The sequence below is a fragment of the Dendropsophus ebraccatus genome, chromosome 6, assembly GCF_027789765.1.
Source record: "Dendropsophus ebraccatus isolate aDenEbr1 chromosome 6, aDenEbr1.pat, whole genome shotgun sequence".
Lineage (NCBI taxonomy): Eukaryota > Metazoa > Chordata > Amphibia > Anura > Hylidae > Dendropsophus > Dendropsophus ebraccatus.
Genome location: NC_091459.1, coordinates 79,085,053 through 79,111,600, shown reverse-complemented (window position 1 = coordinate 79,111,600; position 26,548 = coordinate 79,085,053). Strand labels below are relative to the sequence as shown.

At 42.5% G+C, this 26,548-nt stretch overlaps 1 protein-coding gene and 1 non-coding gene across 2 annotated transcripts in view; both read right to left on the bottom strand.

Annotated features, from left to right (window-relative positions):
• The window catches only part of LOC138794893 (transient receptor potential cation channel subfamily V member 5-like), a 70,098-nt gene that overhangs the window by 41,486 nt on the left and 2,064 nt on the right, over window positions 1–26,548 (bottom strand). The window contains exons 2-3 of the mRNA XM_069973823.1: window positions 14,517–14,559; window positions 3,265–3,359 (exon numbers count right to left, since the gene is read on the bottom strand). Of these exons, the coding sequence (XP_069829924.1) occupies window positions 3,265–3,359; window positions 14,517–14,539 (118 nt within the window). The 5' untranslated portion in view covers window positions 14,540–14,559. The remainder of the gene's footprint in view (window positions 1–3,264; window positions 3,360–14,516; window positions 14,560–26,548) is intronic.
• Window positions 1,275–1,377, bottom strand: LOC138796113 (U6 spliceosomal RNA). Its single transcript, XR_011363724.1, has one exon. It is a non-coding gene; the product is annotated as a U6 spliceosomal RNA (small nuclear RNA).

Here is a 26,548-nt window from a genome sequence, read left to right as displayed (position 1 = left end):
CAGAGGGCTGCGGTTAAGGTTCACTGTTTGGGGAATATGAATGCGAAGATTTTGGCATCAGCTTTGAAGCTAATTATAGAAGCACATTATTCTGATCAGCCATAACATTAGAACTACCTGCCTAGCACTGCGCAGGTTCGCTTTGCGCTATATAAGAGCCACACCCTGTCAGGGCATAAACCACTCCTAAACAATTCTTACAGTTCGGCAGGGTGCAATATCCTGCAGAAAGAGGCCACTACCATTTGGGAGAACTTATCACAAAAGGGAGTACTTGGGGTGTACCCAGCAGAACATTGGCCAGAGAAAAACGCTACCTTTACTAGCTTGTGCTTTTTCCATACTGGATCAGTTTTTTTCAGATAGGGGCTATATATTAGCTCCCCTGTGGGATCAGAGTAAGTAAGAAATATCTTTATATACAGTAGCTTTCATGTGGTTCCTATGTAAAAAACCAAAAACAAAAACAGCTATTTAGAGTATCTGTTAGAACCTGAAATTTACAATTCTCTTTCTGCATCTCTTATATAGGGCACTCTCTCTAGACCAGGGATGGGGAACCTTTGGCCCTCCAGCTGCTGCAAAACTACAATTCCCATCATGTCTGGACAGCCAAAGCTGTCACTTTGGCCATCAAAGCATGATGGGAATTGTAGGTTTGGAACAGCCAGAGGTTCGAAGGTTCCCCATCCCTGGTCTAGACACTGATAATTTCACAGGGACCTTTTGGCCAGTCCTTCAGACCACAAACCAGGGCCGTCTTTTAGGGGGGGGGGGATATTGGTAAGGTCTGGTATGGCGCTGTTATCCAGTCACAGTACGGCGGTATTGGTCGAGTCTGTTGTGTTATCTAGTTACAGTATGGTGGTATTGGTCAGATCTGTTGTGGAGGTGGTAAATGTGATGCCTGGAGCTATTACCTACCAATCTACCAATCCTGTGGTGAGAATTTCTTAAGACAATATGCAAGCGGCTCTAATGACTTTAGCTTTAACTCTGTAAGACAATTTACAATGCATGCACAGGAAAGGGGGTCAGTCCTTTTACAGCCTTTTGGTAGTGCGTGATCACTAGTCTCTACCTCTCATACACTTCTACTAAATCCACAGCACACAGACTAGGCCACACTAGGCGCCCAAGGGCAACCAACCTCACATTCAAACATTCTATTCACCAATTTTACCCAGGCTGATGTTTTGGGATGCCTCCTAAGCTAAGCTGTAGCTTCCGCCAAAATTAACGCTACATTCACATGTTCCGTAGTTTGTTTTTTTTTTAATATGGAACGCTTCACAAATTTGCGTGCCATCCTTGCGCAGGGGTCATGCTAATCTTCTCTGTATCGTTTCAATTTTATGTATGTCTGTAATTGTGGACGTGCAATTATGGACCAATTTAGGGCCCATTGATTTCAATCAGGCTTTTTACACTGTCCATAATTTTATGTATCTGAGATTCACCAAAATTGCTGCCATGCCCTAGTATGGACCGTAATTGCCGCACAGATTGTCCCATAGAAGTGTATGGGAAGAAACATCCATAACGTCCTTCCCCTTTTTGGCTTATCTGCAAAAAAAAATATGTATTACGGATGCAATAAAGATGCATCATGGATAAATTGTTTGTGGAATAGGGAAGAAGATTGCTGACATCATATACAGTCCTAAAACACTACTGAATGTGTGCATGTAGCCTAACTCTAGCATCACCCTACTTGTACTAGTTCCTTCAGCACTAGCCTTCTCTAGCCATGAGTCTAGCACCACTCAACTTATAAAATGTTGGAGACCCACCACACTTGACATTTGTTTCTGCAAGACGTCTTCTTGATTGATGCCAGTTAGAGATGAGCGAACCGGGTTCGGGTTCGAGTCCATCCGAACCAGAGCGTTCGGCATTTGATTAGCTGTGGCTGCTGAACTTGGATAAAGCGCTAAGGTTGTCTGGAAAACATGGACACAGCCAATGACTATATCCATGTTTTCCACATAGCCTTAGGGCTTTATACAAGTTCAGCAGCCACCGCCAATCAAATGCCGATCATTCCGGTTCGGATGGGCTCGAACCCAAACCTGGTTCGCTCATCTCTAGTGCCAGTATAAGTAAGAGAAGCTTTGCTGTCTGTTGATTTCAGTTAATGTCACTTTGATCTTTTGGCATTTTTACACTACTGTACTCTGACCCAGGAAGTCTTCCTCACCTTCCAAATCCTAGCAGATCCACTTCAGACAGGGGCTTACATCAGGGAACAGGACTGTTTACGTAATCTCTTCATAGCTGTACCCCATAACCCCTCTCCCCTGGACAGAGAGTCCTGCATTTATGTGCCCACATCTGCCCTGCTCATTTCTTCATATTCCCTGCAGTCTCTGTCAGTCCTTGTTTTTCCACTCCTCTCCATTCCTGCTATAATGTGCCTGCACTCACACTCAGATATACACACTGCTGCTATAATCTGCCTGCACTCACACTCAGCTATACACACTGCTGCTATAATCTGCCTGCAGTTACACCATTCAGCCATTCAAACTGCTGTATATAAAGTTTCTGTCTCTGTCCTCCTGCACAACTCTGGGATTCTCACTTCCTGATTGGTCCACGCTGAACACACACCCCTTCCCCATTGCTGTCATGTGACCACACAGACCTCTGAGAGCAGCCCTGCTTCTCTATTCTAGCCTGTTGTGCTGCGCTACTGCATTGTGAGAATCTGCATATCCATCCTGTATCTGCAAACTGCTGCTGTATTTTCGGGTTTATGCAGTTACTATACATGATACTCCACATGCTGATTGCTATACTGTACAGTAACTTATAATATCACATATTCATCTCTTTCTCATTGCTTGTTTCATCTGTTCTTCATGTTATTCAGAATAAAAAAAATCGTTATTTTTTTGGGGTGGAACCAATTGTCTGCATTTCAGTGATTTCTTATGGGAAAAGTTTACAAGAACGGTCCCGAAACGAATTATGCTCGTAATTCAAGGTACAGTACCACTGAATACATATTATACATAATATATACAAATTAAATTATGAAGCTTATGGTCTGACCTACTGTACATCATATCCATAAATAAAGCATAAAAGGCAAGCAGAACTTCCACTTGTTTCAGCATGTTTAAATTTATACAAAAATCTAAAATTAATAGCTAAAATAAAATTAATAACTAAAAGTAAATAACTTAAAAAATTAAAAAAAGTATGACAATCAATAGATGACAATCACCAATACGCAAATTGCCTACGACTGATTCCCACCTCTAACAAAAGGATCAGTATCATCTGTCTGCAGAAGTGTCCTCATTGCTAAGCAGTCATTCGAGGCAACAGCCTGAAACAAAAGGCAGCATTCCCTGTAAAAATAAAACAAACCGTGTGACATCACAGTGACATCAGTAACGTAAACTCCTAATAAGACAAGACATAAAATTTCAGAAAACATATCAGCTGGCTGAAGCTAAAGAGACTCCTACAGTGTGCCTGATCTCTGCTGCTCCAGAGGGCATTGGATGTGAATGATATTTTAAGCCCTTTGTGAGCTGTTAGCTGAGGGTTAGCACCGAGTAACAGGTAGTTCTGAATAATAACATCTTTGGGAAATGAAAATAGCATGGTGTGTTTCTAGAAGCCTGAGAAGACAGTATAGTAGTGAGCCAAAGATCATAACATCATCAATTCTGTAGGCTAGAAAATTCACATTCCTTTTAGAGAAACCTGCCAGTTAAAGAGTTAAGTTTATATTATCCAGTGCAATACAAAGCATCATATAAACTAATATATATATATATATATATATATATATATATATATATATATATATATATATATATATATATTGTAAGGCAGCGGCTGGAAAAGTCTGCAATGGTATATATATCCCGGCCAGGTTCTTGGTATATACCTGGAGAGACGCAGGCGCATGTTACCAAGGTATGGAGCCTTGGTGAAATAAGAGCCTTTAGATGGTGTCAGCAGTGTTAGGCAGCTGATACGTGTAGTGTTAGATTGACTGTTTCAGTCAGTTCCGGGCCGGCTCTTATTGGGAGCAGGCAAAGTGTTGGGTGGGTGCCTGCTCCCCATGTTCCAGGCCGGGACTTGTTGGGTATATCTAAGTCAGCAAGTCAGCTGACTAGGTGTGGCTACTACCCTGGACTAACTGTTTTGGCCCTGGGAGAAGGAAGACTGGAGCAAGCCAGTATCTGCCACACAAGGTTCTGTTTGGTTTACTACAAGGTATAGTGAGGGAACTTACCTGTATAGTAAGTGCTCAGACGAGCAGGTTTTTCTTTATGTTCTGTATGTGTTACTGCTGTATGCATCTTATGCTGCAATAAACCCCTAATACGGGAAAACCCCGCATTGGCAAAAAGACTGCTCCTGTCTCTGTGCCATAACAAGGACAATGCTACGATCCCAGAGCTGTAAAGCTCACAATATATATATATATATATATATATATATATATATATATATATATATATATTATTAGGGCTGGGCGAATTTTATAATCAATTAGATTTTTTGTGAAAGTTGTAAATTCAATTTTCACAAAAAATCATTGTGGGCGGTACGGTGCGGGGCAGGTGGTCCGGAGAGGGCCAGGCTGGCAGTGGCTGTGGTGAGATGTGGGCTGGGCGGGTGTTGCGGTGAGGTGCAGTGTGGGCAGCCTCCAGCCGCTTAAGCTAGCTGAACCACTGCTAACCTGCCCCCGACCCTTACACATAGCAGGACAAGCTCCCCTCCCGGCAACACATGGAGGTTTCCGGTCTCTGAAGGAAAGTGACTGCAGTGCCGCAGTGACTGCAGAATAAAGTGATAGCGTTGCTGCGGTGCTGGAGCTGTACAGCGGGATTGGGGGGTGCAGTGCAGACCCCCAATCCGTTGTACAGCTCCAGTTATCACAGCAACGCTATCACCTTATCCTGCAGTCCCTGTGGCCTCCTCCAGAGACGGGGGCCCTCCATGTGTGGTATCCTGCCCCAGTCACCCCTCATCTATACCTGTACTACTACTACAACACCCCTCATGTATACCTGTACTACTACTACAACACCCCTCATGTATACTTGTACTACTACTACTACACCCCTCACCTTTACCTGTACTACTACACCCCTCATCTATACCTGGACTACTACACCCCTCATCTGTTCCTGTGCTACTACTACACCCCTGATCTATACCTGTGCTGCTACTACTACTACACCCCTCATCTATACCTGTACTACTACACCTCAGTGGTTAGCACTGTAGCCTTGCAGCGCTGGGGTCCAGGGATCAAATCCCACCAAGGCCAAAATCTGCAAAGAGTTTGTATGTTCCCTCTGTGTTTGCGTGGGTTTCCTCAGATTCAATGAAGAGGAACACAGGAGATGTGCGGCTGTGTAAGGCTAGTAGGAGTGGCTGCCATTTTGAGAGATTTTTCCAAAAAGGAATCTCAAAGGTTTTCTAATTGCTAAATTAAAGGGGTAGTGCGGCGGTAAAAAATTATTCACAGAATAACACATATTACAAAGTTATACAACTTTGTAATGTATGTTATGTCTGTGAATGGCCCCCTTCCCCGTGTCCCACCACCCCCACCCGTGTACAAGGAAGTGTAGTGCTTTATACATACCTGATCCGTGCCGACACGCGTCCGCCATCTTGTGCCAAACGTCATCTTCGGCCGGCCCGAACATCTTCGATCTTCCCGAGTGCCGGCCGCGTCAACATCGAAGATGTTCGGGCTGGCCGAAGATGACGTTTGGCACAAGATGGCGGACGCGTGTCGGCACGGATCAGGTATGTATAAAGCACTACACTTCCGGGTACACGGGTGGGGGTGGTGGGACACGGGGAACGGGGCCATTCACAGACATAACATACATTACAAAGTTGTATAACTTTGTAATGTGTGGTGTTCTGTGAATAATTTTTTACCGCTGCACTACCCCTTTAATTCTCTCAATGAGAGATCAGTGTGCTTATACTAGAAGTCCCCCTGGGGGGCCTCTAGTATAAGTGTAAAAATAGCCCCCTCTCTAATAAAAGTTTGAATCCCCCCTTTTCCCATGTTATAAATAAAAAATAAACAAACATGTCCATTCCTGATCTCGCACAGTAAACGGCGCAAAAACCAAAAGTGCAAAATTGCGCATTTTTGGTCGCATCAAATGTAGAAGAATTGTAATAAAAAGCGATAAAAAAAAAAATCGCATATGCGCAATCAAGTTACCAATAGAAATAACACATCATGGCGAAAAAACACAAAAAATTACTCCTCACACAGCCCCATAGACCAAAGGATAGGGAATGGAGCGATTTTAAGGAACGTATATTTGTTAACAATGGTTTGAATTTTTTACAAGCCATCAAATAAAATAAAGTTATACATGTTACATATTGTTGTAATCGAAACGACTTGAGAAACAAGTCAGTTTTACCCCAGGGCAAATGGTGTAAAAGCAAATACCCCCCAAATAAAAGAAATGCGTTTTTTTTTCCCATTTCACCACACATTAAATTTTTTTCTGGTTTTGCAGCCTGTCATTGCAAAGTAAAATTAGTGGCGCAAAAAATAAGGGCTCATGTGGGTCTCTAGGTGGAAAAATGCAACTGCTATGGCCTTTTAACCCTTTAAGGACAGAGCAAATTTCGATTTTTGCGTTTTCGGTTTTTCCTCCTTGTGCATAAAAGGCCATAGCACTTGCATTTTTCCACCTAGAGACCCACATGAGCCCTTATTTTTTGCGTCACTAATTGTACTTTGCAATGACAGGCTGAATTTTTGCATAAAGTACACTGCGAAACCAGGAAAAAATTCAAAGTGTGGTGAAATTGAAAAAAAAAACGCATTTAGTTTATTTGGGGGAAATGTGTTTTTACGCCATTCGCCCTGGGGTAAAACTGACTTGTTATATATGTTCCTCAAGCCGTTACGATTAAAACGATATGTAACATGTATAACTTATATTGTATCTGATGGCCTGTAAAAAATTTAAACCATTGTCAACAAATATACGACACTTAAAACCGCTCCATTCCCAGGGTTATAGCGCTTTTATCCTTTGGTCTATGGGGCTGTGTCAGGTGTCATTTTTTGCGCCATGATATGTTCTATCGGTACCTTGATTGCGCATATACGACTTTTTGATCGCTTTTTATTACAATTTTTCTGGTTTTGATGCGACCAAAAATGCGCAATTTTGCACTTTGGGATTTTTTTGCGCTGACGCCATTTACCGTGCGAGATCAGGAATGTGATTAATTAATAGTTCGGGCGATTACGCACGCGGCGATAGCAAACATGTTTGTTTATTTATTTATTTACTTTTATTTATAACCTGGGAAAAGGGGGGTGATTCAGACTTTTATTAGGGGAGGGGGCTTTTTACTAATAATGACTTTTTTTTTTTTAACTTTTACACTTATACTAGAAGCCCCCCTGGGGGACTTCTAGTATAAGTGCTTTGATCTCTCATTGAGATCTCTGCAGCATAGATATGCTGCAGAGATCCATGAGATAGGCACTCGTTTACTTCCGGCTGCTGCAGCCGGAAGTAAACGAGTGCCGAGCCGGGGACGGCGCCATCTTGGAGCAGTCCCCGGCCGGCTTCATTTACGGAGATCGCTCCTCCGGGATAACATCCCGGAGGAGCGATCTCCCCACTAGACACCAGGGATGACGCTGCGTCCGGTAATCGGATGCAGCTGTCATGTTTGACAGCTGCATCTGATTACTGTATTAGCGGGCACGGCGATCGGACCGTGCCTGCTAATACCTACGGTCCCGGGCTACACGCGGCACCCGGGACCGGCGCGGTTCAGAGCGGGGCCGCCGCGCGGCCCCGCTCTGAACTCCCTTACCGGCATCAGGGCGTAAATTTACGCCCGATGTCGTTAAGGAGTTAAGCACAAGGAGGAAAAAACTAAAACGCAAAAATGTAAATTGGCCCAGTCCCCTGAGGGTTAACCCCTTCAAGACAGAGCGCTTTGATGTTCCTACCTGCCTTCTAAGGCCATAGTGCTTTTATTTTTCGACTTACAGGGCTGGTTGGTGTGTCATTTTTAGCGCTATGGTCTCTAGTTTTTATTAATATCATATTGGTGTAACAGAATTTTTTATTGCTTTTTGTTAATTTTTTTTCTGATATATAATTTATTGAAATCAGCAATCCTGGTGGGTTTTTTTGTTTACGCCGTTCACCATGCGGGAACAATAATGTAATATCTTAATAGATCAGACAATTCTGCGTGCTATGATATGTAATATGTTTATTTATTTTTATTTTTATAATTTTTAATTATAAATTTTAAATTTAATTTAAAATGTAATTTATAATTTAAAAATTTTATTGGGAGGGGATTTATAAGGGTATTTTAACCCCTTCCCCCAAAATGACGTCCCAGGACGTCATGAATGTAAACAAGCACTGTGCAAAATTGCACAGTGATGTTTACGGTTTGTGGCCACCGGCAGGACCCAGGGTCTCCTGGCAACAGCCAGGAGACACACCGGAGCCCGGCCAGTTAGTTTAACCCTATAGATTCCATGGTCAGTACTGACCATGGAATCTATAGGCTTGACAGAAGGAGGAGCTCCCCCTGTCACCCATTGGGACCCGTGCAGTGCGATCGCTGGGTCCCGATGCCTGTCTGAGCCTGATGCTCCTCTTCAAAACATGCCCCCTGTGTAACTTTCTATCTGAAGTGATCCCCTCTGCTGTGTGTGATCTATGACTGACAGGAGAAGGGAGCTCCCCATGTCATCCATCGGGACCCTCACAGCGCGATCGCGAGGTCCCAAAGTGTCCCTGAGCCTCCTGATTCATGGCACAAGCAACTGCTGCTACAGAAGCCTGTGAGATAGCGCCACAGGCTCTGTCTCACAGGCTAAGTGACAACCTGTCAGAGCCTGCAACGCAATCTCACAGGCTTCTGTAGCAGCAGTTGCTTGTGCCATGAATCAGGAGGTTCAGGGACACATCGGGACTCCGCGATCGCGCTGCCAGGGTCAGCTCCCTTCTCCTGTCAGTCATAGATCACATACAGCAGGGGGGATCACTTCAGACAGGAAGATACACAGGGGGCATGTTTTAAAGAGAAGAATCAGGCCCAGACAGGCATCGGGTTCCAGCGATCACACTGCACAGGTCCCAATGGGTAATGCACAGGTTAAGATGGGTGACAGTGGGAGCTCCCTCCTCCTATCACCTCTATAGAGTGAACACATTTAGACCCTGTGAAGGCTGGTAAAACACATAGAAGTACATCAGTACTACTATGTGCTATACCTGTCAGCGTCAGGTATAGCACATAGCAGTACTGATGTACTGCTATGTGTTATACTAGCCATCGCATGGTCCTAATGTGTGCCTGTGCTGTGTACCTGCTGAACATGGCCCCAATAAAAAAACCTGTGAGATGGAGCCACAGGCTCTGTCTCACAGGCTGTCAGTGTAAAACTAACAGTTATAGCACATAGCAGTACAAATGTATTGCTATGTGCTATACTAGCGATCCAACAATTCCAGTCCCAGTGGGGAACCAAAGAAATAAAGTAAAAAAAATAAAGTGTAAAAACATAAATAAAAATAAAATAATAAAGTGTAAAAACATAAATTAACTAGATTTGCATTTCTAGGGAAATACATAGTGCTTGAAAAGAGCGCCCCTTTACCAGTGACTTCCCTTTAAGAGAAACTTTAACCCTGGGTGCCATCCCTTTAAGAGCCAAATGGGTCCCGTCCCTTTAAGAGCAACCTGGGTCCCTTTAACAGCGACATGGGTCCCCTCCCTTTAACAGCGACATGGGTCCCTTTGAGAGCGATTTGGATCCCTTTAAGAACGACCTGAGTCCTTTAAAGGGACCCAGGTCGCTCTTAAAGGTCGACATGGGTCCCTTTAAGAGCGACATGGGTCGACATGGGTCCCTTTAAGAGCGACATGGGTCGACATGGGTCTAGTACCTTTTGGAGCGACATGGGTCTAGTACCTTTTGGAGCGACTTGGGTCCCTTTAAGAGCAACATGCGTCCCGTCCCTTCAAGGGCGACTTGGGTCCCGTCCCTTCAAGGGCGACTTGGGTCCCGTCCCTTCAAGAGCGACTTGGGTCCCGTCCCTTCAAGAGCGACTTGGGTCCCGTCCCTTCAAGAGCGACTTGGGTCCCGTCCCTTCAAGAGCGACTTGGGTCCCGTCCCTTCAAGAGCGACTTGGGTCCCGTCCCTTCAAGAGCGACTTGGGTCCCGTCCCTTCAAGAGCGACTTGGGTCCCGTCCCTTCAAGAGCGACTTGGGTCCCGTCCCTTCAAGAGCGACTTGGGTCCCGTCCCTTCAAGAGCGACTTGGGTCCCGTCCCTTCAAGAGCGACTTGGGTCCCGTCCCTTCAAGAGCGACTTGGGTCCCGTCCCTTCAAGAGCGACTTGGGTCCCGTCCCTTCAAGAGCGACTTGGGTCCCGTCCCTTCAAGAGCGACTTGGGTCCCGTCCCTTCAAGAGCGACTTGGGTCCCGTCCCTTCAAGAGCGACTTGGGTCCCGTCCCTTCAAGAGCGACTTGGGTCCCGTCCCTTCAAGAGCGACTTGGGTCCCGTCCCTTCAAGAGCGACTTGGGTCCCGTCCCTTCAAGAGCGACTTGGGTCTCGTCCCTTCAAGAGCGACTTGGGTCCCGTCCCTTCAAGAGCGACTTGGGTCTCGTCCCTTCAAGAGCGACCTGGGTCCCTTCAAGAGCGACTTTGCTACTTATAATGGTAAAGATCATTGCTCGATTACCATGACAATCTTACTCATGTCAGTGAGACAAAATCGTTAAGGACCTTCCATCTTCTACATCTTCTATTGGCCAATAGTGGACATGTGACTGTGGATGGTGTGAGACATTGCCTGACAAGACCTTAGAGTTTCTATTGGCTGCTATATTTCAGCTATTTGCATATGTGCTCTGATTGGCTGTTAGCGGCTAGAGTGTGGCCATTATTTCCAATGGGCCATTATTTTCTATGGGAAATTCGTGGTCATTAAATGTAAATTTCTTAAAAACGACATATCCGATTGAAACGAAAAATAGATAGCACACCTCACACCGCCAAGTGCTTCGAAACGCAGTTTGAACGGAGTCTGTGCGCAAAGCGGTTTGGGCTGCATTACGCGCAGAAAAATGGCTGGAAGAAGAAGAAACGGAAGAAGAATACGGATTACAATATAGTGCTTTTCAAGTACTATAATAATCAGGTGTAAAAATATAAAAAGTGATCCTTCACCAATAAAGGCCTGTATTACAAAAAGTTTTAAAAAAATTCCACAGATTAGATGACAACCACTGAGACCCTGACTTGATCTTAAAAGTGGTGGTCCCGAGTGTGAATGAAGCAAAATACTGGATCCCAGTTTCATTCACACAATATGGGACTTCTCAAGATAGCTGGACACTATATTCCGCCACCTTATGTGCTATCTCTGTCAGACCCCTAGAGCCTGAATGGAGTGGAAGTGCACATACAAGACCACTGCTTCACTCAAAGCACTCAGGACCCCCGTACTTATTATCAGTAGGGTTCCAGCAATCAGACCCCCACTAATCACTTTTCACCTATCCTGCACATGGGTGGTAATTTGTAGTCTTAGGATAACCCTTTAAGTGTTTTCATTGTGCAAAAAAGAAAAAAAAAAGTACAGTTATAGAAAACAATATAAATGTGGCATCTCAAAATAGTCCTAAATTTAAGGGGTGCGCGCATCTCTGGTGGCACAAATGGGGCACAACATATGTTGCACTGCAATGGCCTAGCTGGAAAAATTATGTGCATTTAGCTTGCCTGTGGGCTCTTAATGCTCTGTCTACTCCTAGATGATGTTTCTGAGGGTGTTTACTTAAAAAAATGAGGTAATCTTTGGGAGGTTTCTGCTGTACTAGTACCACATGGGGCATTGTAAATGTAGATGGTACTCTATAACCAGTCCAGCAAAATGTGCCCTTAATATGGCATTCCTTTCCTTCTGAGCCCTGTCATGTGCCCAAACAGCAGTTTATGGTCACATATGAAGTATTTCCATATTCAGGAGAGACTGGGTAACACATTTGGGCATATTTATACCCGTGTTCCTTGTGAAAATTAGATATTTTGCGCAACAAGTTAAGTTTATTGTAAAAAATGTAGATTTAAATTTTTATGGCAAAATGCTTAAGACTTTCCTTTAACACCTGTGAGGTCTAAATGCTCGTTACACCCCTAGACGAATTGTATGTGATGTCCAGTTTTCAAAATGGGGTCATTTATGGGGAGTTTCCTCTGTAATAGTACCATGGGGGGCGCTGCAAATGCACATGGACCCCAAATAAGGCTTCAACAAAATTCTGTGCTAAATATGTGAAAAGAGCATCTTTCCCTTCAGAGCCTTGCCGTTTACTCAGACAACAGTTTTGACCCCATATAGGGTACTTCCATACTCAGGAGAAATTGGGTAATACATTTTTAATTGTTTATTTCCTTTTCTTTATTGTTAACATGAGAAATTTCAAGCCAAAAATGAATTTCACTGGGAAAAAATATATATATTTTCATTGCCCACTCTCCTCAAACACCTTTGGAGCCCTTGTACTTGCTACACCCCTGGATGAATAATTTAAGGGGTTTAGTTTCCAAAATGGGGTAATTTGTGGGGCCGGTCCACTCTGCTGGTGCTACTGGGGCACTGCAAGTGCACATAGTACCCAGAAACTGCTCCATCAAAATCTGCACTGAAAATGTAAAAGGGCGCTCCTTCCCTTCTAAACCCTACCATATGCCCAAAAAGGGGTTTATGCCCACAAAGGGGGTGCTTTTGTACTCAGGAGAACTTGTGTTACAAATTTTGAGGTGCATTTTTACCTATGTTCTTTGTGAAAATATGAAAATTTAAACATGAAAATCTTAATGGGAAAAAAGCTAATCTTTTAATTCTTATGTCCTAATGAGTAATGCTTTCCTCAAACACCTGTAAGGTCAAAATGCTCACTATACCTCTTGATTAAATCTTTGAGGGGGTGCAGTTTTTAATATGCTGTGACTTATGGGGGTTTCTAACATACAAACTGCTCCAATTCACATCATAAATTAACTGGCCCGTAAAAAAATTTTTTTTACTTTTTTAGAAGCAGAAAGTCATACTAATGCTATTTTTTTCTAATTTTTCATAATATTTTGCAATTTTTCCCCCAAAAACACCCAAAATACTAATCAAATAAATACAATAACATAAAGTACAATGTGTCACGAGAAAACAATCCCAGAATCGTGAGCATACATTAAAGCATTGCAGAGTTATAATGAAATAAAGAGAGACAGGTCAAATTATGAAAAATGAGCTTGGTCATTAAGGCCAAAACAGGCTGCGGAGGCAAGGGGTTAATACTTTTTGAAAACTTTTTTCCAATCCGACAGGACGGAGGTAAGTGACTTACCCCCGCCTGTCGGCACAAGTGATCGGACTCCCTCAGCGTGGCTGCGGGGGTCCCGATCACTCAGTGACAGAAGCTTGTTCTGTCACTGAGGGGTTAATGGGAGGCAGCTGCTGGATCGCAGCTGCCTCTCATTACCTCCGGCCCGGACGCACTGATGTGTGCAGGACCGCTCTCACTGCAGCGGTTTTGCACATATCATAAGCCCCGTCAGTGCAGGAACGTATATATACATGCCTACTGCATGGGGTATGTGACACAGGGAGACACAGAGAACATCTAGACGGGTTGTTGGAGTACAGTTAGAGAGGGAATCTGTTTGCAAATAACAATATGAGCCATACACAACTCATGTGCGTATCATACAATTGTTAAGGCCATTGTATCTCTAAATGCTTGACTTCATATCACATGGGAAAATCAGACAATTGTACAGTACTGTACCCTTAAACTCCTATTACACAGGGCGACGAAAAGGTGCAAACGAGCGTTGTCACATCATATATGTCGGCTGATCTTTGTCTTCTATTACACAAGACGATTATCGGCCATAACGGCTAATATTTGCGGAATACGGCCGATAATCGTTTCGTGTAATAGGGCCTTTACTCAATAGTGGAGATAAGTAAATTTAAAATCTGCTCATCAGCCAGCTGCCTCCGGGCGCTACGAAAAACTGTATCCAGTCCTGGGAAACTTCCCTCCCAGAAAGGAGCAGCACGAAGCGGCAGTCAGATAAATGGAAGCAGGCTGATGAGCAGATTGCAGAGATAACAAAGTGCATTACAAACACTTATAACTTTACACAGACCAGCCAGATTGGCAAGGGAAAAAAGTTCTATTGTCTGCTGCTACTATAATAAAATTGGTGTGGATGACCACCTCCAAAGAAGACTAAACCCAAGATGGCGTGGTAAAATTCAACCTTTATTGGGCCCTTTAAAAATTTCAATAAAAATTTTAAAGCAGTAGAAGTATGATGGATTGCCATAACCATATATATATGTAAAACTAATTTTAACAAGCAATAAATACATACAATATGTATGCTATTGCAGAGAATATGTTAAAAAGGATAAAAAGTGTCAACTATTACATACCGAGCTTGCTGAGTTCCACTCATAGTGACGTGTCATCTATGATCTAACAAAGAGGGAAAAAATTTTTAGTACTTTTGAAACATAAAATACACATAAAACATTCAGCTGATTCATCAAAGATATGAAAGTTTGAGGCTATGTCTGCACACAGTTTTTTTCTGGCAATTTGACGGTCTTTTAGGATGGCTGCAATTTTGAGGCCAAATAATGTCCGCTATTTCATAATAGTGGCCGTACTTGTACAAATGATGGCCGTGATTATTAACCCCTTCAGGACCGTGCAAATTTTCGTTTTTGCGCTTTCGTTTTTTCCTCCTCGCGTTTAAAAGGCTGTAGCACTTCTTTTCACCTACAGGCCCAAACAAACCCTTATTTTTTTCCGCCACTAATTGTACTTTGCAATGACAGACTTAGATTTTCCATAAAATATGCTGCAAAACCAGAAAAAAAATTTGCGCTGTGAAATTGAAAATAAAACACTGCATTTTCTATTGGTACCTTGATTGTGTATATGAGACTTTTCGATCGCTTTTTATTACAATTTTTCTGGATTTTATGCTACCAATAAAGGGCAATTTGACACATTGGTGGATTTTTGCGCTTACGTCATTTACTGTGTAACATCAGGAATGTAATATTTTTATAATTCGGGCGATTACACACCTGGCGATACCAAATATGTTTATTTATTTATTTTTATTTATAAAATTGGAAAGGGGGGTGATTTAAAATTTTATTAGGGGAGTTTTGTTTTTTTTAATTAATGAATAAACTTTTTTTTTCTTTCTTTACACAGTAATTTTTTTTTTTTACACAGACCCTAATACTATAGTAGATTTCATGTCTAGTGGAGGGGGACTCCATATTCAGTCTTCTTACAGCTCTAGAGCTGGGTTCACACTACGTATATTTCAGTCAGTATTGTGGTCCTCATATTGCAACCAAAACCAGGAGTGGATTAAAAACACAGAAAGGCTCTGTTCACACAATGTTGAAATTGAGTGGATGGCCGCCATATAACAGTAAATAACTGCCATTATTTCAATATAACAGCCGTTGTTTTAAAATAACAGCAAATATTTGCCATTAAATGGCGGCCATCCACTTAATTTCAACATTGTGTGAACAGAGCCTTTCTGTGTTTTCAATCCACTCCAGGTTTTGGTTGCAATATGAGGACCACAATACTGACTGAAATATACGTAGTGTGAACCCAGCCTTAGAACATCAAAAATCAATGGAAGTGACTTACAGTAGCATAGTACAGGTAATCATAGCCAGGCACTTCGCATCACTTCACCTGCCTGTCAGCGCTGCTCCACCCCGTGTGCCTGGAGAAAAGCTGGATCTTGGAACTGGAAGAGGTTTCCCAGGATTGAATGCGGCTTTTCCCAGCATCCTGGGAGGAAGGGCAGGCAGCTGACTTGATGAGCGGACCACTGATCAAGCAAAGTGCTTTGCTTCGTTTAGATGAGCGATTCTCTCATCTCTACAATGTTAGTAAATGTGGTGAAATAAGAAGCCATCAGGGAAAACTATTAAAAACTGTCAATTTAATGGCAAAGACCCATTATTCTTTGCAGTTCTGCCAGCTGTATGTGGACGTAACAAGAATGATATGTCATGGGCTTGGTGTAAGAATTAGGTCTATCATCTGAAGGAAGTGATATATTGATGGCATGTTTATCAATTGATTTGGAAACCAAAGCCTTGAGACTCCTTATCTCCTTGTAATGTATGCCTGGCTCTCTGAGTACAAAGCAATCTGACATGTTATAATCCAACATGCTCTACTGCCCCCCTCCTCAACATCTGCCATAAGAGGAGGGTTGGGGGCTGCCATACACAGAATTGTACAGAATTGGCCAATTATAGTGTAATGTGTAGTGCCAGCTTTAGGATTAAGGCCCTGTTCCACGAAACGATTATCGGCCGTATTCGGCTGATAACGGCCGTTGCGGACGATAAACGTCCCGTGGAATAGAAAGCAATGATCAGCCGACATTGTTCATGTCGGCTGATCGTGCAGTTGTTTGTCTTTCAGGCATGTTGAAAAACAAACGACTGATATAGCAGCGATCTGCTGCTGTCACTCCGCAGAATAGGAGCGGCTGCAGCAGACCGCCACTATCCTCTATGGGCTGCCCGGACGATCTAGCTCCACCTCCCCCGGACTCACCCGCTCACTGCTGCCGCATGGAATAGCAGTGGGAGCAAGTGGGGAACGAGGAGCAGACGAGCGCTCGTTTGCTCCTCTGCATCGCCCCATGGAATAGGGGCTTTAGAGCTAAAAGGTGATTTTAAAAAAAAACCTGTACAAATAGCTTAAAAAAACATTTTAAAGTAAAATTTGGTAGCTGACAAATTGCATAAGCTATATGCCATAACTCTTGTAACGATGAGACCTTTGAGTCAGCTCTTTATGCAATAAATATGAAGATGTGGAGAGGTGATCATATGCCGCCCTGTCTAGGATGATTGTTCAGCTTAAGTATGGAGTAAACAGGATTATATTAAAAAAGTAGACAGTTCTAGGGCATTGTCATATAGGATACCTGCACATAGGGCAGAATGTCAGATTGTTGGTATTCTGAAGAAATGTATGCTGGATTTTTTGTCAGGATGACATTTTACATGACATCGTGAATAAAGGATGTTATGTTGAGCCCAGAAAAGCATTTGCTTCAGGCAAGAATCTGCCCCACTTTACTTCCTAAACAAATCCACAAGGTCATTTTATGGGAAAACTTTTAGATCTTATCTATTTAAAACCATGCAGAGAAAAAGTTCTAATGTTACTCAGTAGGTATAAGCTATATACACAGGTAGCTAACACCAATATATATACTGTGTATCCAATCCAGTAACTACAAAAGTCATTCACAAATGAGATTTTGCAAATAACACAATTTTATTTATTCCATCACAAAAAAGAACAACAATTAAAATACAAGACCTTGGAGGTGGAAGACCCCACTACTGGGACTATCGTAGCTATGTATAGATTCAAAGTGCATGTGCATATTTGTAAACATCATAACAAACCCATTCAGCATCAGTGCATATTATAAATAAAGTGCCAGTACTCTATTGCCTTGATATGCTGAACAAGAAAAAAAATACAAAATATAATATTGCACATGTCACCAAGTTACCCCAAACGTATATTGTCCCAGTCCGCTGGCCTCCCACCAACGTCGTTTCGCACCGCTTCTTCAGAAGAAAGTCATTTTTTAGCTTTGGGGTTAAGGGTGGCAGTATTTTGGAAACTGCGCAGTTTAATTGCTTGCATGCAGCTGTGGTGAAAATGTATTGTGAGGGGACAATTAGCACCAATGTGAACACCATGGGGGCTTGTCAGGACAAAATTAGCAAACAGAAAAATTACCAGAGACAGTCAGCAGTCAGAAGGAGGTCATGCATATGCCCCAATGGTTAATAGTTAAACATTCAAAGCCATGAGGTAAAAAAATGATCAGAATCAGCATATAACAAGGGTTATGGTATACAGAGTCCATAAGACCAAAGCCAGAATAGCCAATAGTCATAGAAGAACACAGTATTATAATCGGAGGAACCAAATTGAGAATTAAATTTAAATACAATATGCACACTGAAAGCCAAGCCGATTGGGTCTGTGCCCTAATGTGTGGATTGGCCAAAGAGTCCTCCTGACAGTGAGACTAGTGGCTATGGAGACCCCAGGATGCTGCTTCTCAGCACCACAGTGCAGATTAATGCCGTGGGAGATGTTACTGGAGCCCAGACAGGTAAGTACTGTATATTATAGCACAGTAGCCTAGTAAAAGGGGTACTCCGAAAAAAAAAAAAAAAAAAAATTATATATATATATATATATATATATATATATATATATATATATATATATATATATATATTTCAAAGGAACTGGTGCCAGAAAGTTCTAGATATTTGTAATTTACTTTCATTAAAAAAAAATCTCAAGTCTTTCAGTACTGCTGTATGTCCTGGAGAGCAGGAGTGGTTACTGGAAGATTGTTGATCTTTTAATATAAAGTAAATTACAAATCTCTGACACTTTCTTACAGCAGTGGATTTGAAGAAAAAAAAAGTTAGCTGTAGTATCCCTTTAAGTGACCAGTCTGCACTGCAGTACCATACATGGCATCTTAGGGTCCTTTTACATACACAGATAAATCACTTAATTGCATGTTTTTCGAATAACAAATGATGATTTTATTTAAAATTTACACAATAGGCATTTAGACAAGAAGATAAATCATTATGAAAAGTTGTTAATGCAATCGTATATATTCTGTGAATATTCGGAATTGTGTTTGTATCCATATACCATATGAACAATGACTATTTGCACTGAAACACATGAACACCAAACTAATAGTATCAAACCAAGTGATGCAAAATACAAACTCCCATGCTCAGAACATTAACGACCCCCCAAATTAATTACACAGATTAGTCAGATGCCAAGTTATATCAAAATATGTAAAAATTTTATTAATACATGAAGTAGTAATTAATTCATATAACATTAAAAAGAATATATCATGATTATTGGAAATCCTGAGATAAAACAGCAGCAGGGGAGGATGACGCACAGTAAATAATTAAAAAAATACTATTCACACATATTGCAAGCTGGTTCCCATATAGAAAAATGCTAAATGCCTTGTGCTACATATAATGAAACAGCAGCAGGATGTGTGTGTGTGTAGAACCTGTCCTAAATCACTTCAATCATGGGAAGAATATAACACAAATCAAGAGGTCACAACTGCATACATGGATGGCACAAACAGACCCAAATGAGTACATAAAGTGCAAGTGCAAACATTCAAGTCAGTCTGAATAAAGTGCCAAACATGTGAGAGGTGACCAGATACCAGTAGTAAATGTCAAGGAACAATGGAGCCACATCAAACAGTGCTACAGCGATACCATCAACCATGCGGTCCTCACCCTTAGAAAACACCCCAATGCTTTTTCGGTTAGCCCTTCTTCAGCAGGTCCTATATGGGAACCAGCTTGCAATATGTGTGAATAGTATTTTTAAATTATTTACTGTGCGTCATCCTCCCCTGCTATGTATTAATAAAATTTTGCATATTTTGATATAACTTGGTCTCTGACTCATCTGTGCTATTAACCCCTTCACGTCAGCAATACGTACATACCCGTGCAGCATGAGGCTGCGTTCACACTACGTATATTTCAGTCAGTATTGCAACCAAAACCAGGAGTGGATTAAAAACACAAAGGATCTGTTCACACAATATTGAAATTAAGTGGATGGCCGCCATATAACAGTAAATAACTGCCATTATTTCAATACAACAGCCGTTGTTTTAAAATAACAGCAAATATTTGCCATTAAATGGCGGCCATCCACTCAATTTCAACATTGTGTGAACAGATCCTTTCTGTATTTTTAATCCACTCCTGGTTTTGGTTGCAATACTGACTGAAATATACTGACTGAAATATACATATACTGACTGAAATATACGTAGTGTGAACGCAACCTGAACGTGTATGTAAGTTCCTGACTGTGAGGGGCTTTTCATGTGTGCAGGACCGCTGCAGTAAGAGCGGCCCCGCACACATTAGTGTCCCGGGAGCTGCACGTCATTAACCTCTTAAATGCTGCGGTCTATAGCTATCGCTGCGTTTAAGGCACTCAGTGACTTTGTCCTGTTGGATCGGCCATCTATGTATAGAGTCTGCTCTCATGCAGGCTCTATGCATGATCTACACTTTTACACTGACACCGATTACACTGATCAATGCTATGCTATGGCTATCTATTGATTGCATGTTTTACTGTAAAATATAAGTGTGAAAAAAGGTTTTTAAAAGTATTAGAAAAAACCCTTATAACCCCCCAATAAACATTTATTATACCTCCTTGCCCATTATAAAAATATTTAAAATAAATAAATATATTATACATCATAGCGTGCATTGTCTGATCTATTAAAATATACCATTATTGTTTCCGCACTGTGGTGTAAAGGTGTAAATGAAGAAAAAAAAAAAAAAAAAAAAAACAGGATTGCTGATTTTTTTAATTATATATCAGAAAAAAATTTATAAAAAGTGATCAAAATTTTTTTTGTTACACCAATATGATAATAGTAAAAACTAGAGATCATGGCACAAAAAATGACACCCCAACGAGCCCTGTAGGTGGAAAAATAAAAGGGTTATGGCTCTTAGAAGGCGGGGAGGAGGAACATTGCATTTATTTGATCCGGACATCCGTGCATCAATGGGCTTGAAGGGGTTAATTTGGAGGTTTGTTACTGAAAGACATGAGAACAATTAACAATGATTTTGAGGTCAGCTCAAAAGATGTGATCAACATACAAAAATTTTTCGTTTGTGGTTTAATCATTGCCACGTTTACATCGGAAGAATATCACTTAAATTCAAATGATTTAAAGGGGTTGTCCGGCGATAAAAAATTATTCACAGAATAACACACATTACAAAGTTATACAACTTTGTAATGTATGTTATGTCTGTGAATGGCCCCCTTCCCCGTGTCCCACCACCCCCCACCCGTGTACCCGGAAGTGTGGTGCGCTATACATACCTGTCACGTGCCGACCACGGTCTCCGATCCTCAGCAGTGACGTCTTCTTCGGGCGGCGAGCGGATCTTCCCGAGTGCTGGCCGCCCTCTGCAGCGTCATCCGAAGCTCAGCCGCGATTGGCTGAGCATAACTGTGCTCAGCCAATCGCGGCTGAGCAGCTGATGACGTGGCCGCGTCATCAGCCGCTCAGCCGCGATTGGCTGAACACAGTTATGCTCAGCCAATCGCGGCTGAGCTTCGGATGACGCTGCAGAGGGTGGCCGGCACTCGGGAAGATCCGCCGGCCTCCCGAAGAAGACGTCACTGCTGACGATCGGAGACCGTGGACGACACGAGATGCGGTGAGTATAATGCACCACACTTCCGGGTCTAGCGTGGGTGGGGGGAAACACGGGGAAGGGGGCCATTCACAGACATAACATACATTACAAAGTTGTATAACTTTGTAATGTGTGTTATTCTGTGAATAATTTTTTATAGCCGGACAACCCCTTTAACAATTTTTGCACAATAATCGGTCAGTGTAAAAGGCCCTTAAAGGGGAAGCAAAATAATTTAAAGATATGTTATTGCCCAACAAAAGTTATGAAAATTGATAATAGACACTTATTATGGGAAACACACCTATAGTGCATTTTCTCTGCAATTACTACAGCATGGCGTCTTCAGGTCTCTGTAAAGTTGGTGACATCATGTCACAAACTGCCAACTCCTGCTGCTTCAGGTGTCGGCAGTTTATGTGACGTTACATCACCGACTTTACAGAGACCTGAAGACGCCATGCTGTAGTTAGTGCAGGCAAAATGCACTATAGGTGCATTTCCAATAATAAGTGTTGTGACAATCTGGGGGTTACTCACTCGCTGGGATCGCCATCTCCTGGGCCTGAGACGGTTGGCACATCACAAATTGCAGTCCAGTCAGCACTGTATGCTTTATACTGACCTCAGTCAGCTTTATTTATCCGTTCAAAAAACACAAGACATAGGCAACACTGCCAATGCCAATAAAATAAAACCTGGGCCGTCTAGCCACTGACTAACACCACAGCTTCCCTAGCTGTCACTTATGAGCCTAATGCTCAATATCACCAGCTCCACTGGTCTCACTCAGACTTGTCTGCAGCTCCCACAGGCCTAGCACTGCCTGTGTTCTCCCACCCTGGGAGCCATCACCTGGGAAGCTCTGGAGTCTCTAATAGAGGTCCACCAGGTGGGTTTCAGAGCCTCATTAGCTCTAAGGCTGGAGTGGAGTATCTGGACCAGGAGCTCCACCTGAACTCCAATTCCCACTCCAGAGGCATAGAACTGCCTCTTACAGCCCCACCATGCCACAGTGTCTATTAGTAATTTTCATAACTTTTGTTGGGCAATAACATATCTTAAAATTATTTTGCCTGGACTTATGTATTGTATTGACCTGACTGTAAAACTCCAGAAGTGTTACCTAGGCCCTCTGCCACATAGAAAGACACCAGCCTTATAAATGGCAAATGCCAGACAGGGAGCCCTAGAATAAATGCTGCACCTAGGAGGCTAGGAGCTTCCAGTTACCTCTCTGCATAAATTAAATTATTAATAAATGGTTAAATTAAATACAATATTATGTAACAATATTCGGTATTAGTATATAGGTTTGATTTAGCTCTTATCTGAATCTTCATAGAAACAGAGGGGAGATTTATCAAACATGGTGCAAAGGGAAATTGACTCAGTTGCCCCTAGCAACCAATCAGATTCCACTTTTCATTCTTCTCAGACTCTTTGGAAAATGAAAGGTGGGATCTGATTGGTTGCTAGGGGCAACTGAGCCAGTTTCACTTTACACCATGTTTGATAAATCTCCCCCAGAATGTGTCACTGAAATGTGGGTGTTTTTTGAGCAGTAGTATCCTTGCCAGGCACAGCGACCATAAACCCTCATTTAAAGTGCACTAACACTAAGGGATTTTTATGGCTCGCTATGTATTTCTTATTGGAACTTGCTCAAGACAATGTTATTGTTGCGCTGGATCTGATATCATAAATCACTATAATAATAAATGCTGAAATGAGCAAAAGCAAACAAACTGCTGCTTTCCAGAACAGAACAAAAACAATTCTATTGAACTTGCTGTCATGGCACTGGATATATTAAAGTATGTGTTTCTGTATTAGCCGGTAAAGGGGACGTGATGCTTATTAATTTACTATTTAAGGGATAAAAACTTGCTACGGTATGTGATTACTATTTATTAAAAAAAAATATAGAAAAATTTGCATTTTATTTGTATATCAACAGAAGGACTCAAAGATATAGAACTTTATTACCAACGTTGCAATATTACCAACATGCAATGTTAGTGTTTCCTTGTGAGAAATCTGTCCTGGGGTCCATTCGGCAGGTGATGCAGTTTTTAAACTTGCAGCCCTTAGTCAAATGGCCAAACCCTCATCATAAGGAATGCCCCTAGAACATTTTCTCCTGTCTGAACATTGCCCAGGTTATGGGTCAGATTGTGGGTACAGAGTCGCTTTAAGACTGTCCATACTGAAAATATATGTAATATATAATATACACTCACCGGCCACTTTATTAGGTACACCTGTCCAACTGCACGTTACCACTTAATTTCTAATCAGCCAATCACATGGCGGCAACTCAGTGCATTTAGACATGTAGACATGGTCAAGACAATCTCCTGCAGTTCAAACCGAGCATCAATATGGGGAAGAAAGGTGATTTGAGTGCCTTTGAACGTGGCATGGTTGTTGGTGCCAGAAGGGCTGGTCTGAGTATTTCAGAAACTGCTGATCTACTGGGATTTTCACACACACAACCATCTCTAGGGTTTACAGGGAATGGCCCTAAAAAGAAAAAACATCCAATGAGCGGCAGTTCTGTGGGCGGAAATGCCTTGTTGATGCCAGAGGTCAGAGGAGAATGGGCAGACTGGTTCGAGCTGATAGAAAGGCAACAGTGACTCAAATAGCCAACCGTTACAACCAAGGTAGGCAGAAGAGCATCTCTGAATGCACAGTACGTCGAACTTTGAGGCAGATGGGCTACAGCAGCAGAAGACCACACTGGGTGCCACTCCTTTCAGCTAAGAACAGGAAACTGAGGCTACAATTTGCACAAGCTCATCGAAATTGGACAGTAGAAGATTGGAAAAACGTTGCCTGGTCTGATGAGTTTCGATTTCTGCTGCGACATTCGGATGGTAGGGTCAGAATTTGGCGTCAACAACATGAAAGCATGGATCCATCCTGCCTTGTATCAACGGTTCAGGCTGGTGGTGGTGGTGTCATGGTGTGGGGAATATTTTCTTAGCACTCTTTGGGCCCCTTGGTACCAATTGAGTATCGTTGCAATGCCACAGCCTACCTGAGTATTGTTGCTGACCATGTCCATCCCTTTATGACCACAATGTACCCAACATCTGATGGCTACTTTCAGCAGGATAATGCGCCATGTCATAAAGCTAGAATCATCTCAGACTGGTTTCTTGAACATGACAATGAGTTCACTGTACTCCAATGGCCTCCACAGTCACCAGATCTCAATCCAATAGAGCATCACTGGGATGTGGTGGAACGGGAGATTCGCATCATGGATGTGCAGCCGACAAATCTGCGGCAACTGTGTGATGCCATCATGTCAATATGGACCAAAATCTCTGAGGAATGCTTCCAGCACCTTGTTGAATCTATGCCACGAAGAATTGAGGCAGTTCTGAAGGCAAAAGGGGGTCCAACCCGTTACTAGCATGGTGTACCTAATAAAGTGGCCGGTGAGTGTAAGTTGTATGCATCACAAGCATTCTCTTTTTTATAGTGCCTGTGACATGCTGCTGGCAAAAGATACTTGACCTGTATCCAAAGGCAATAGCCTCTTTACCAGTGACCGTTCCAAGTTAATGCAGAGCTCATTTTACTGCTTCACTGTGAATTAACATATCATTTCTTCAATTAACTAGATTGCAGTGGAAGCTTTGTCTCTAAATGTCTACTACATTAATCTTCCTCCTGACTAAATGGAGTGCTTATCAAGAAACACCTCACTATAAAAGGTGAACAATATATGATAACTGACTTAGAAAACCCCACCAAATCTTTACTTAAATGGGTTTTCTAACCTAAAAATTACACACAAGGGGGAGATTTATGAAAGGGTGTAAATATCCACCTGGTGTAAAGTACCCACAGCAACCAATCACAGATCCTTTTATATTTTACCAGAGCTGAAAGCTGAGCTGTGATTGGTTGCAATAGGCAGTTTACACCAGGTGGATATTTACACCCTTTCATAAATCTCCCCCAAGGGGTTCAAGCTGACACCAGAAGATTGGGTTGCTGGGGATACTTAAAGCGCAGTATGTTCTGTGCATGAGCCCTATTAATTAGGATTGGGCTTGTGCATGGAACTGGAGCTCGGTGTGGTGACCAGATGCACTGACTAGAATTATATTATCTGTAAAAAAAAAAACTAAGGGAATCCTCAAATCATGGTCTGTTGGGGTACTTGAAGACTTGAAATTGAGAAACACTACCATAGGCAAGCTGTCAATATTGGGGGCAGGGTTGTAGACATATTAGGAGAAGGAGGCAAGTTTGCTAGATGAATGCATTGGCAAAAATATTTAACCTGACATGTAGAGATGAACGGATTTCCCGAAGTTTGAGTTTGTATGAACCTGAACTATCGGCATCTGACTCCCACTGTCTGACGGCTCTGTGCAGCGGGTGGATACAGCCTGAGGAATGCCTAGAAAACTGGGACACAGCCATTGGCATAGGCTGTATCCCAGTTTTCTAGGCGTTCCTTAGGCTGTATCCACCCGCTGCACGGAGTCGGCAGACAGCGGGAGTCAGATGCTGATAGTTCAGGTTCATACGAACCCGAACTTCAGGAAATCCGCTCATCTCTACTGACATGCCCTTGACATGTTTTTCTGGTGCTTTCTTTCATCTCCCTCTTACTTTAGGCCAGTTGCTAATTGTGCAATAACCCACCCTGGTTGGCAGAGTCAGTGGTCTTTTGGCAGAACCACCCTGCTCGCTCTCACTACCACTCCTAGCATTCTACATGTCCACCCAGCTCATCCCATTGTCAAGATGGATCCCTCACTAGATATATGTGCTGCACCCTTAAGGCCCCCATACACCTCCAATAACTGACAATAGAGATGTGCACCATTTATAGCAATCTCACAAAAGAGCAGAAAAAACACTACCACAACAGTACTGCAACAGTATGTGCTATTATGCAGAGGGCTGTGGGTGTGTATTCAGTGCAGCAGCCCGCATCACGGTTTCTGAACAGCGTACGCACCTGGGGAGATATGATTAAGTGAGGGTGCAGTGTCAATGCTGTGGGAGGGCTAAAGAAGGCTGTGGGGGAGGTAGCAGGGAAGTAGACAGTGACATCATCTACATTGGGGCCAGCGTAATGA